Raw genomic sequence first — 13,086 nt, forward strand, 5'->3', positions numbered from 1 at the left:
ATGGATGTCCTTTGTAAACATTAGGGTTTACATTTAACTCTTGAAAAATTAGACTTCTCTACAAACAGCTTCCAAAATACATTATTCAAAAAGGAAATAAGAATTATATCTTCAATCCCTAAAAAACACCATAGATGTTTGGGTCTGGGTGCTCTTTCTTTCAAGTAGATTCTTGGTTGATCACAGCATCGATTCATTCATTTTAATTGGCTGCGTAATTGCCTGAAATTCTATGTGAAACTTCTCAGATGAGGACGAAGCATTAAATAACCTGCTTCGAACTCAGTCCTCACAGTGCTTGGGAAGCAGCCAAGGTACCATCTGATCAATCTGATCATTGTTCAGTTATTGATCTCAGGAAGGATGTGCTCTGTATTGTTGGAAATAAGAAACTTTTACCTGATGTTTAGAAAATATAAAATGTGATCGCTAGTAATCACCGTATCTGTCTGTCAGTTGGAAGGAGACATAGAAAGTGATAAATTGCCTGAAAATGTCACAGCAAGAAGAAAAAATAATGGCAAGAAAAATCCACACCACTGGGGACGCAGCTTCTAAACCGTCATTTTGAAGAGTCCCTCCAGTTATCCTTCAGTGTGGCCTTAAATTGCAACGGCACCTAGATCTACAGAAAACGGAGGCTGGGGATGCGAACACTGTAAACCCTACCTTTTGTGGGGTTGGCCCCCCTTTGTTTTATCAACACACTGCTCTTTACGTGAACTGCTGGCCGGCCCTGTTCTGTGTGGCATCTCGGATCCTCCGTCTTCTTCAGCTCCTCCGTCACCGGGCTCTCCCTTAGAGCGAAGCCCCTTTCCCTCCCCTTTGAACACCAGGCATTCACTTTTATCTGCAGAGCCTCACTCAGCCCCAGAGCTGTGAGCGCGCTGTCGGCTCAGCCCCCCTGGGCATTCAATGTCTCTTCCGTCCTCACTCTCTCTCGGCTCTGCGGAATTCCTGAGGGCAGAGTCTCCTGGTTCATCGCGGGGTCTTTCTGTCTGAAATGTGGCGGAACTTCTCTGAGCTAGAGACACAGGGGTCTTCTCAGCCTGCTTCTCGTCGAGCTTGTTAAACGTTTCTTCCTCAGAGGAGGGCAGGTTCTTCTGGGAAGATCTCTCTAAAAGCCACCACAGGACACAAAGTATTTTAATGACGGGTGCACGCGACCGGTGTCGTTCTGGCTTCACAGAATGGCACCTCTATTCAGGTTTCTCTTTATCGGCCGATACGAGCTTTGGAAAGCAAAGCAGGAGAGCACGTGGCCAATGGACTGAGGGCCGAGCCCCGAAAGATTCTCTGGTCTGCAGCGAGGAGGGCCCAAAGCCAATCAGATAAAGGTATTCAAGCAGCACTTGACCCAACACAGGCCTTCACGAAAGAGTAACTTCCTCTGGATGAGAACAACGACAGGCCTTGCGTGCCAGCGCTCCCTTCACTCATCAGCATCTAATCTCACGGAAAGGTTACCTGCGGGGGCCGCTGTCCTTTCACCGGCGGCGGGTGCTGTCTCCTGCAGGCCAGGGAGTGACCACGCTTGCTCCTTCGCCTGTGGGGACACGACGCAGTAATCAGCAATGTGAGTCACACATCACAGCAGGCTCTGCTGACCACAGGACTCCTGACGCTTGGGGCTGGAGAAGTTTCTATTGTGGGGAATGTCTCTAGAATTACAGGACGCTTGGCAGCATCTCTGGCATCTGCCCACCAGATGTCCACAGAACCCCCAGGTGAAATATCCAAAAACGATGCCTCCAGAAATTGCTAAATGTCTGGTAGACAAATTCACCCCAGATTGAGAACCACTGCATTACACAATTCAAACAGACAAAAATACCGAAAATAAATAGTAATTTAGAGGGCAGAACAGTCTGAATTGATGAAGCTCTGTAGCAACTGGAGTACTTGAAAGCGAATGAACTATTTTAAAAGAAGTCTTCTAAAACTCTGGCATTGTTTGTAGAAGAAGGCCCCTCTTCTTGGATAGATTAAAGGACACTGACGATGTGCATGTTACCCTTGACCTCTGTTATTTCTGTCTTGATATCGTTCACATGTAAATCAAATGAAAATCAGAGGCTATATGTGACTGGGTTTTGCAAATCAGAAAGTAGAAGACTACAGTAAGCTTTCACAAAAGAGGCTTCTACACTGCTTAGAGCAGATGGCCCCTTTCTAAGGAGATGAACATTCTTCTCCCAGTTCTGCTTTCTCTGAATTAGTTTGCCAACCCCTTTTTAAATACAACATAAAAGGTAAACATGAGCCCAGTCCACCCAAATTATCCCAAGTTCTGCATTATAAATTAATGAGATTCTATGGATGTTCAAAGAATCAGTCTTTTTTTGTTTTTTCAATTTGGAAAGAGCAAACTTTGCCTGTGGGTGACTTGCAAGCATGAAACACTATGTAAGTGCAGGTCATAGATGTCAAGACAAATTATAAGTGTGCTTTTAAGCAATCCAAGGGGCAGTCCAATAGGTTCAGAGCATTTCCATTTTTCAGATAAGGACCTTCAAACACAGAGGCATGTTTAGTAAATCTGCTGGAAACCAAAAGAGATTGGAGCCTGGTAGTTTGGAACTTTCTTCTTTAGTGAGAGCCAGGACCATCCTTCAGCTTCCCCTTGTGTGCAAGCACGGCGGTGAGCACATCCCCCAAGCAGCGTGCAGCACTTTCTTTATGTTTTTATCATCCACTTCCCGCCAGATTGTAGGGCTCAAGTGGGCAAAAAGACAGAGTCATCTTTGAATCCCTGGCACTTACTCAGGGATATGATGATGGTGGAGGTGATGATGGTGATGACGGTGATGGTGGTGATGATGCCGGAGATGGCTGGTATATACTAAGTACTGACTACACACCACGCATGTTTCTGAGTACATTACATCATTAATTTCTGGTTCCTCATAGCAACACTTTGAGACATATACTGCGAACTCCATTTTCTAATACAGTTGGATAATTTCACAGGGTTACATAAAATTCAGAAATGGCATAACCAGGATTCTACCTCTTAACTACAGCTGCACTGTCACTCTGAAAAAACAAACAGAAGATTATAGGCCAGGTATATCCTTAATATTAATGGAGTGTCTACCACACAGCCAGCACCACAGGAGACAAGACAAAAAGTTACAAGAAAACGGCATCAAATAGAGACAAGTAAGCAAAGAAATAAACATTCATCAGTCAGAAGATCAGAATCAACACGGAAGAAAGGAGAGAGAGAGAATTTCATGCAGGCTTTGAGTCAGATAAGGTAGTTTAACGAACTGAGATGTGCGGTAGCTTTGTCTTTCAACGCCCCTCTTCTGCAGTGGAAATCCCTGGTGGGCGGGTATTGTTCTGGATTCATACTGGACGGCATGAATGTGCTGGGAAACACACAGGTGGACGTAGGAAAGAAAACTGGAGCGTGCCAGTGGACGCCAGTCTATCCGAATATGCAACATGGATAAAGCGGCGTGCTGACCCCGGGCGCTGCCTCCAGGGACGCCCCCATGTCGGTGGTGGGTGCCCCCAGGACGCGCGCTGGGTGCCACGGTCTGGCTTGACGCTGAGGAAGGTGAGAACCAGTTTCCGGGCGAGGCTGTGTGTCGCCTTCTGCGGCGTATCAGGTAAGCTTTACCCTTTGAATAGTGTAAGGTCTCCCCTCGTTGCCACGGGCTGTCATAGCCCGTTTCCCTGTGTCATACTGACACCTAGAGGAGCTTGGACCCGACGAGCTGCAAACACGCAGCAGCTGTAGGTCTCCTTGCTGTTTGAACAGAAACTTCAGGGTGAAGTTCTGATTCCGTGCACCATCCTCGCCCGGGGCACAGACCTTTCCCTGCACTCCGCTCCGCGGCACCGCACGGCGGGCCTGCTGAACCCACGCGCAAGAAGGAAGACGTGTTTCCGGACTGCTGATGGCAGGGCGGGAAAGCCCCATCAGGCTGCGCCACTGAAGACGGGCTCTCCGGGCGCCCCTGACGCTCTGCATCCCTGAGCTGGTGTTACGGAATCGCCGTGGCTCTGCGTGTGGGGATTACAGCTGCCTCAGAAAACTGTTTTCTTAACATCACAATGGGACACGACCAAACTAACTGCCTATATGCTGAGCTGAGGGTATATTATTGCTATTGAGGTGCCAAGGTGAACACTCTGGGTAACTTTAACCTAATGCCTTAGAAATACAAAAGCAAAATTATGAAAGCTGCAATGTTAAATGGTTAAACTTTGGTTAGGCTCCTCACAGGGGACAGAGGAAAACAGAGCCTAAAAGAAGCTAAAAGAAAGAATTTTCACAAGAAATACTGAAACTCGGTCTCCTCACCTGCTCCTGGAAGATGACTGTAGAGACCATTTGTAGGAGAAATGTTCTCTTCATCTTTGGCACACACGCAAACTCCCTGGACCTTAAGGAAGAAAACTTCCTACAGCCCCCGGCAGATACGACCTGCTGAGCGATGTGCCGGGCCTGGCAGGACAGGGCAGGACCGAACCTGGGAGGGAAGTGCCAACCTGGACCTCAGAGCTAGTGGGCAGACACCCCCTGGACTGCAGAAAACGTCAGGGACAGTCAGACAGTCACACGAGAACACGACCCTGCCAGGAAGACCAAAGCCTCTTGCTGTGTCCACCAAGGAAAGAGGACTGCTCCCAGGTGTGTATCAAGAGAGAGGCCAGAATCAGCGGTGTTGGTTCAGGAAAGCCTAATGGGAGCCTGTGTCAAGGGCAGAGACCTGGGTGATTTTGCCCTCATTTGACTACAAGATGAATCAGCAGTTTTGTAAAGAGGCAGCACAGTGCCTGGGTCACTGCCCCTACGCGAGAGAAGGTGGGTGGGGCCAGCCCTGCTCAGACGCGCTCCCCTACCACTCGTCACGGACTACAGACTTGACTTACTTTAGACACTTGCAGGTTTTGTCTGGGCTTCCAGGCGGCTCACGTGGTAAAGGGTCCACCCGCCAATGCAGGAGCCGCAGGAGATTCGGGTTCTGTCTCTCGGCTGGAAAGACCCCCGGGAGGAGGAAATGACAACCCACTCCAGTGCTCTTGCCTGGGAAGTCCCATGAGCCGGGTGGGCGACAGTCCATGGGATCTCAAAGAGCCAACTGGGCACGCACACGCTTTCTCATCCCCAAAGCCCCTGCTACGGCTGAGTGACCCAGTGGGCCGCCAGTGGGCCTGAACAGGCGTGTGAAGACCCAGGGTTTTGGGAAAGGCCAACCCTTGGTCTGCCCTTCCTCCTTGGGGGCCGGGTTGTGGACTAGAGACTCAGACTGAAAATACACCCTGTCTCCCACTCTCCTCTCCAGCCTGCCTTTGTCGATTTAAAAGAACTGGTTAGAACTGATCGGGAATAAATTATGACTCTTCTCCTAAAGATCTGGGCTGGCTGAGTGGTAAGGAATCCGCTTGCAATGCAGATGTGGGTTCGATCCCTGGTCTGGAAGATCTCCTGGAGAGGAAATGGCAACCCACTGTAGTATTCTCACCTGGAGAATCCCATGGACAGAGAAGCCTGGTGGGCTGCAGTCCATGCGGTCACAAAGAGTCAGACAGGGCCGAGCGACTAAGCAACAGCACCCTAAGATCCAGGCACACGGGGCATGTGGATCACACAGACTTTACTTTCCCTCTTATTGCCGACGGACGCGCTCACCTCAGACGCCTTAAAGAGGTTCATGTTCTCTTATTTCCGTCCCTCCACCACCTCTCCGGTCTTTCCCAAGCAGAAAACGCTGGGCCCTCTGCCCCTAGTGCTGTCCTTTCCCAGGAGCCGCCAACGAGACTCTGCCTAGCTGCCCTCCGCCTTCTCACCTGCTCAGATCCTCCTTTGCTCTGACCTGCGGCTTCTCGACCACCTTGGCGGGGGGCTGAAAGCCTTCAGTGCCCGGGTCCCCCCGAACGCCTCATAAAATCCCAGGGGTGGGTTGGAGACTGGCATTTTGAGCCCCAGCCACACCCCGCGCACTGTAAGAGCTGCCAGGTTTGGGAGCCGGGGCTGTGCCCACCCCGGCCCCACCCCTCTGGCTTCTGGAGGACTTTTCGGTTCCTCACCACCCAGGCGGCCCCACCGCAGCGTGAACAACAGTGCGACACTGGGGAGCCCGTGCTCCTCAGCCTTGCCGCCTCCCTCCCCCCATCAAGGGTCTTCCATCCTCCCCAGGACGGATTATCTAGCAAACCGCTGCCTCCTCCTCACCGGCCACCAGGGACGCAGGAGGAACACGTCTGGGGGTGCTCGCCCAGCAGACTGCAGACCCCTCTCCAAGAGGATCTTGCAGGGAATCTGGAGAGGGAGGAGCCAAGGAAAAGCCCACATTCCCACCCACAGCCCTGGTTCTCCCCTGAAATCCTCGCCTCTTTTCCTGGTCAAAATGTGGCCATCGCAAGGGACTGAATTCCTCCGTGCAAATGCCGGTGAGCAGAGGGGAGACTGGCTGCAGCGGGGAACACTGCCTCCCAGGGCAGGGAGCTGTGTGCACGCCTCACACAAAGTGAATCTGAAACCCCCAAACGCGGCCGCCTCTGTCCCCAGAACAGCACCTGCAAAGTTGCTGAGGAGTGGAACGGGTGTGTGTGTGTGTGTGTGTGTGTGTGTGTGTTAGTAACCAATTTCAAACCAGGTACAAATGGGATTTGAGCTCCTTGATGTGCATTTGATTAAAATGAGTCTTACTTAGTATAATTCCTCTCTTATGCAACACAAGACCCGACCTTGGAATGTTTTCACATGAAGTTTACAGCGTTTTCTCATCACCTAATAAAACCCTTTGATTTCTCCCCGCCGCAGACAGTTTTATAAGGATCCGTTTCACGTGGTGCTCTCCGTGCGCGCTTTAATTTTTATTTCACGTTCGCTTCTATCGCTTCGTCTCCTGTGTCCTGCTCCGAGGAAGCGGCGGGCGGTCCAGCCCAGCCCCCTGGGAAGCTGGCTCACGGGGGTGGTTGTGCTCTCTGGGGAGCCCAGCGTTCCCCAGGGGAAGGGCTGTGTGGCCCCTGAATTTAGGGGAAGCTCAGAGATCAGCTTCCCCAGGGCAGCAAGTTTTGCAAGCATATTACAAAGCAGAGTGGCTTTAAAAGGCGTCTCTGAGAAATCTCTGAATGTGGAATGTGATGCGAACGCTGGAGACAGACGCTCATCTGTGATGGCTCTGCCCAAAGGTTTAGTTGGCTGGTCCCTTCTACTCAGAGTAGGGCCGTGTCCAGCTCCCCCTGAGACCTTGTCAGCAATGCAGACTCTGTATTTAGACTGCAACTCGCCTTACGTGCTTCAGAGACGTGCTGAGCACTTGTGATGACGGGGAGGAGACGGGGTTAGAGGCGCGTGCTGGAACTGCCGCATTTTACTTCACGAGGATCAGGAACCTAATCTTCCAGGAGGCAACAGCAAGCCGCAGTTACCTCTTTGTGCATTGCCGAGCTCGACACTAAACCAGGTGCCTGGTCAGTGCCTTTGCTTCGGACACTGAAGTCCTTCCCTGCTTCTGTCCTGGGACCAAGGAGCCGGCCTACACACCGCGCGTGCTGAAACACCACGTGTGCTGAAACGCCCCGGCGGCTCTCAGGGTCTGCGAGGCCGCCGACTCTGACTGAGGCCCAGCGGAGTTAAACGCACTCTCCAAATCCCTGTCTGCTGGCGAGAGATCGCTGCTGGGGGGCCTTTTCCAGGCACCTGCGCCCTTGGAATCGCTCTGCTGTGATGATGATTCAGAAACCAGATGCCCGTGTGGGGGTGTCTCGAGGGCAGGTCACAGAAACGCGTGTGCTTCCTCGTTTGCACGTGACCCTCTTTCCATTTCTCAGCTGGTGAGGGAGTTGCTTCCACAGAGTTGACTCCTCCCCTCTGCCTCGGGCCCTGTCCACAGGGAGGAGGGCGATCTCTCGACCCTGTATCAGGAGACTCGCATCTCCCCTCCATATAAGGGAATGGCATATGATGAGGCCTCTTCCCTAGCATTGCTCAGGGGCAGTGGCCTGGGGACTGGCCCGGGGACTGGCCCCTGAGACGTGCACTTCAGCTCCTTTGTGAATTCCTGGTCTCGGGCAGCGCTGGCATTGAGCCTGTCCTTCTTGCTTCAGCGGGAGAGAACAGACCCGCGGACCCTGGGGGAAGGAGAGGCCGGGACGAATCGAGAGAGCAGCATGGAGACACATACACACCACGTGCAAGAGGGAGAGCCCACGCTGTGCTCCATGACAACCTAGAGGGGTGGCATGGGCTGGGAGGTGGGGGGAGGCTCAAGAGGGAGGGGACACATGGATGCCTATGGCTGATTCACCCTGATGTCTGGCAGAAACCAGCACAATATTGGGAAGCAGTTATCCTCCAATTAAAAATACATTTTTTTTTTAAAAGAAAGCGCTATCCACTGATTCTGATAAGAATAACAATCTCTTGTTCACGAAAAGATTGCTTCGTCCATGAAAAAACTAATACGTGTGGAAAGGTAGCATTTTTCATACGGAAAAAATGCTTTTTTGTTTTCCACAATGACCGAAGACAGAACAAGGAGAAACCCACAAAATCAGCTTAGATGAAATATCACAGGTTTAAAGCAGATGTTTTAAAGGAATTAAGATACTGAAAGCAGTTTGCTTCCCAATCCGCTGGGTTGGATACGTCCCTGTTTTGTATTCCCAGCCACGCAATTCACAGTGAAGGAACACAGTGTTTTAAGCGTTCAAAATAAAACAAAGAAATAGAAAAGTTACTAAATCATGAAATTATCTGGAACCTGAAGAGACCTTGAACAGCATGTAGGCCAAGTCAGCTCAGCTAGAGAGAAGAGAAATGGGAGTCTTCCCAGCTCCACTCAACTGCAGGAGATTTCAATCTCGCCTGCTAAGTCGCTTCAGTCGTGTCTGACTCTTTCTGACCCCATGGACTGTCGCCCACCAGGCTCCTCTGTAATGGGATTCTCTAGGCAAGAGTACTGGAGTGGGCTGCCACGCGCTCCTCCAGGAGATCTTCCCGACCCAGGGATTGAACCCGGGTCTCTTTCATCTCCGCCTCCCGCACTGGCAGGAGGGTTCTTTACCAAACAGCGCCCGGTTAGCTGAAGCGTTTGTGCTGAAAGGCACGGTTCTTGTGTGTGCTGCTGACCTTCCCCACAGCGCCTTCCTACCTGCAGTGCCAGCTGGACCCATGCTTACGGACTCTGCTCTCCTCTCCTCTCACTAAACACCCGCCCACCGCAGCACCTTCCCCAAATGTGCACACAGCTCTCCTTGCCCCCTGCGTCACTACACAGCAGGTTTCTAGACACTTAGAACAGGCAACTGCAGAACTGTTTCATGTTATGAACCGGTATAAACAGAAACATTAATCTGTCTTTTGGTATCGGGTCGCCAGAGTGAGAAGGACTTTAAAGTGACTACTTTTGTTTGGAGGGAAAGCTTCTCAAATAAGCCCTAATAGTGGGGATTAAGGAAACTATTGGCACCTGCACTTGTATCTAAATAGAGTAGATTTGGGCCGGACGGGGTCTGAAAACGAGGAGGGGCTGGCCTACTTCCCTCGGCTTGTGGGAATTCTCCACCTGGAATTCTCCGTGGGTTTCCACAGGAAGCAAAAACAGCACACAGTTGCTCATCCCTCTTCCTGGAGACTGTTGGCCAGACTACGCCCGGAAGAGCAGGAAATAAATCAGTGCCCACGAGGAGGCGACAGCTGGCCGCAGCCCACGCAGCACGGCACCCTCCTGGATGCAAGCTGCAGCTGTGGGTATTGCAAGCCCAGAACTGGAGTCTGTTTTCAGTTAGCAACCTCGTATAAACCTCGTCTACGCTCACTCCACGCCACTGCAGCCCCCTCCTCGAGTTTAATGAACTCTTTCTTCTCTGTGAACCTGACACGCACACAAAGATAACTGCACAAGGTGAAAAGTCATGAGCAAAACGCTCACGTCAAACCACCAGGGCCGACACCGGCAACTCATCCTTGGTTCACTGAGACACACGGCACGCTGGAGGCTCACACGCTAGGCTACTTCATCCAACTCCAGAAAATACATCTAAACTGTGAAATGAGAAACTGCTAAAAGAAAAAAAAGTTAGAAGTAACTTTTTCCAAGTCTTCTGTTCATGTCTCATTATTTTCATGTATTAAAATTTAGGCAAAAGTCTAAATATACTTGAATTTCACATTTAATGAGATCAGTTCAATTTGGCATTTAACAATCACTGTAAAATTTTTCATTTTGATTTAATTCAGTTATAAGCAATATATTTTTCAAACTGACCTCATTATTGCTGGAGCACATTTACACAAGTACATAGCTTGCTGTAGCCACATCGGTCACATCTGAACCTGGACATTTCTTCACCTGCTAGCCCGTTGCTGTTGTTCATTTTCTGTTCACTCCCACAAAATTACTCATATTGGCACCAATCTTTCCTATGTAACAGAGAAGCAGTGTTATTTAAAAATAAATAAGTTCAGTTTCTAGGGTAAATGTTATAAAAAATATTAAGTACTTTTTATGAATTCTACTCTTAGTAGCACCTCAAAGTTTTTTCTCTACTAAAAGTTATGACAATTAATGTCGAAGTCAAATGTGGGGCTTTTTTTTTTTAATTTTAAAGAAAATTAACCAGATGAGGATTCCAACTCCTATGAAAACCATGTTCTATAAAATAGGGACTCCAGCTGCAAAAAAATCCTTAACTCAAAAATTCTAAAACCTAGGAATTCTTTTCAAGTGATTAAATAACTAAGACTAGTTTATTTTATAACATGGAGATATATATATATATATTTAATGAAACAGCATACTATTTATATGCATTTCATAATCATCCATATTTTTATTAAAACTTGCTCCCTTCTATACTGATTTAACCAAATTCATGTCTGAAAGTATACATAACCTTTTCCCCCAGGTAATCTAATATCATTATCAAAATTTAAAAATAGGGATTTTGATAGAATTAGTCTCATCTGTATATCTAAATATACTGCCTCTAAACAATGCTTTAATAGTTCATAATGCTAAATAAGTTTCCTTACTAAATTCAAGGACTAGTCAAAGAACACCAGCTCCGAAGCCGAAGCTGGGAAAGCTGGCTGAATCTATAAACGTACTTACGCTTAGAAATAACACAACTGTGCTTATGAGTCACGTTCTCTGATGAAAATTGTTTTTTTAATTTGCCTTTAAGCATTATATTTTGTTACTTTCTCTTCAAGTCGTTTTTGAAATCATTTTTTCAGAGGATACCAAAGAGTTGATCTTAAAGTTTAACCTCACAGATCTGCCATACAGCGTAGCCTTTGTTGTCGTGAATTTCGGCCGTGGAAAAAGAAAAAAGCCACGTCTCCCGTTTCCATTCCCCCAGTGACAAGACAGAAGGGACTGTCCCCTGTCGGATTTGCTGTGACCCGGGCCATCGGTCTCGTCAGCCCGAGCTAGCACAGGAGTTAATTAGCTGCTAATAGGCTCGAGGATTCTGCCAGCGCTGGGCTTCTCACAGGGCTGTTTTGTTCATATCCAGGACTATATGTTCCTTCCACTTAATCTTTTGGAGTCTTACTTTGTACTCCAACTCAAATTAAAAGCTCTGGCCTCCTCCCTCCACGGCTGCCTCGTTGCAGAAGTCTTTATTAAGACCGGGTTTGTCTTCTGGCTAGGACACCTCGGTAATTTTCCTGCAGAGCTCACATCCTTGAAAACACTATCTGGTTTCTTTCTAAATGAGCACCTCTGATAGGTCACTCGTAAAAATATCTAACGGTTTAGCCTCCCTCCATCAGCCACGCGCCTATCAGATGGCAGACGGTCCCGTCCTCACAGACGATGCTGTGCCTTCATCCTAGACCTCATCGCAGCAGAGGTCCTCAGGGTCCACACGTGATCAGGAGCTGACGGCTGTTTGGCGAGTCTTCCTGCCTTGGGCATCATCACGCCGCTCCCGGCTTCTCCTCTGTGTGGTTGACATCTGTGAGCACCGAGCCCGTTTTTTCTCCTTGGAGGACTCACGGACACCTTCAACTAAACTCTAGACAAATGAGCTCAGAACTCTGTGTTTAATGCCATGATTCCAATGATTACTAGATCTTACCATTTGATCATAATATCAGGATTTCAAACTGTACAAATCTAAATGAAACCCACCATCTTACACTTGCGTTGGCTTGCCCTCAGGGGTTCCAGCCTCCATCCACAGTGCTGTGCCTTATTTGTGGATCTTCCAGGGAGGCGTGGTGTCCGGCTCAAAGCAACCCAGGGCCAGGCCTAACCTCGCACTTGAGTCCCCGTCCTCCCACTGGTCACTCTCCTCATAGGAGCCTCGCCCACCTTAGACCCAAGGCCGTGGCAAGCTCCACAGTTCAGGCATGTGACTGGCACCACCAAGTGAGCAGAGAAAAGCAAACAGAAATCCAGAGAAACACCACTGTGGATTCCACCTGGGACAACAAACCCTGCAACGCCTGCTCCTGGCTGACAGGCCCCGATGCTGGGCTTGGGCCCCAGGAGGCAGCAGCAGTCTCCGGTGGGGACTCTGAGGGGTTTAAGGCCTAGACTAGGCTCTCACACACGATCAAACTTGGAAGGACCAGCAAAGCCTGGCCCTCCTCCTAATCTGAGGCCTCCCTGGGTTGTGGGGTGCCCTAGTGTGGGGACTCGGGTGTAGGAGGCCCCTCGAGAACTCAGGGTGCCCAGGGGCTGAGCATCACCTCTGAGGACCGTGCAGAACCGGGAGCAGCGTCTGCGATGGCAAGGTGAGCCAAGGAGCCCAGCGCCTGGGCACAGACACTTCTTTTCGGGAGAATTCTAACAGGGAGAAGTTCCCAGGGTAAAGCTCCGCTGTCTCAGGAAGGGCAGAGAAGTCAAGGTCGCCTCACAGCTCCCGCTTCTCCCCACGCCTGCGTGTCACAGACCCCCGCCACTGGCCCCTGGGGTCCCAAGGCCCGGGATACCTCGGAAAGGAGGCACAGACGCTTCCAACTGGAGGTCATGAGAACAGGTTCAAGGTCGAAATGCACCCTACAGGACAGCGGCCCGCGACCCCAGCTGCAGAACAGTCACCGGGAGAGCCTCTGAAACCCCAGCTCTGGCGCCCCATCCCAGGCCACACCTCCAAAGTGAGAACTTT

General features: G+C 49.9%; 1 protein-coding gene across 4 annotated transcripts in view; it reads right to left on the reverse strand.

Moving 5' to 3' along the window:
• Window positions 1–13,086, reverse strand: part of MYLK4 (myosin light chain kinase family member 4) — a 68,384-nt gene that overhangs the window by 21,617 nt on the left and 33,681 nt on the right. For 3 of the 4 annotated variants that reach the window (XM_018039259.1, XM_018039260.1, XM_018039261.1), the window contains one exon: window positions 1,468–1,546. In XM_018039259.1, the coding sequence (XP_017894748.1) occupies window positions 1,468–1,546 (79 nt within the window). Of the gene's footprint in view, window positions 1–1,467; window positions 1,547–10,232; window positions 10,388–13,086 lie in introns of all 4 variants that reach the window. The other variant, XM_018039262.1, reaches the window with a different exon arrangement.

The sequence above is a fragment of the Capra hircus genome, chromosome 23, assembly GCF_001704415.2.
Source record: "Capra hircus breed San Clemente chromosome 23, ASM170441v1, whole genome shotgun sequence".
Lineage (NCBI taxonomy): Eukaryota > Metazoa > Chordata > Mammalia > Artiodactyla > Bovidae > Capra > Capra hircus.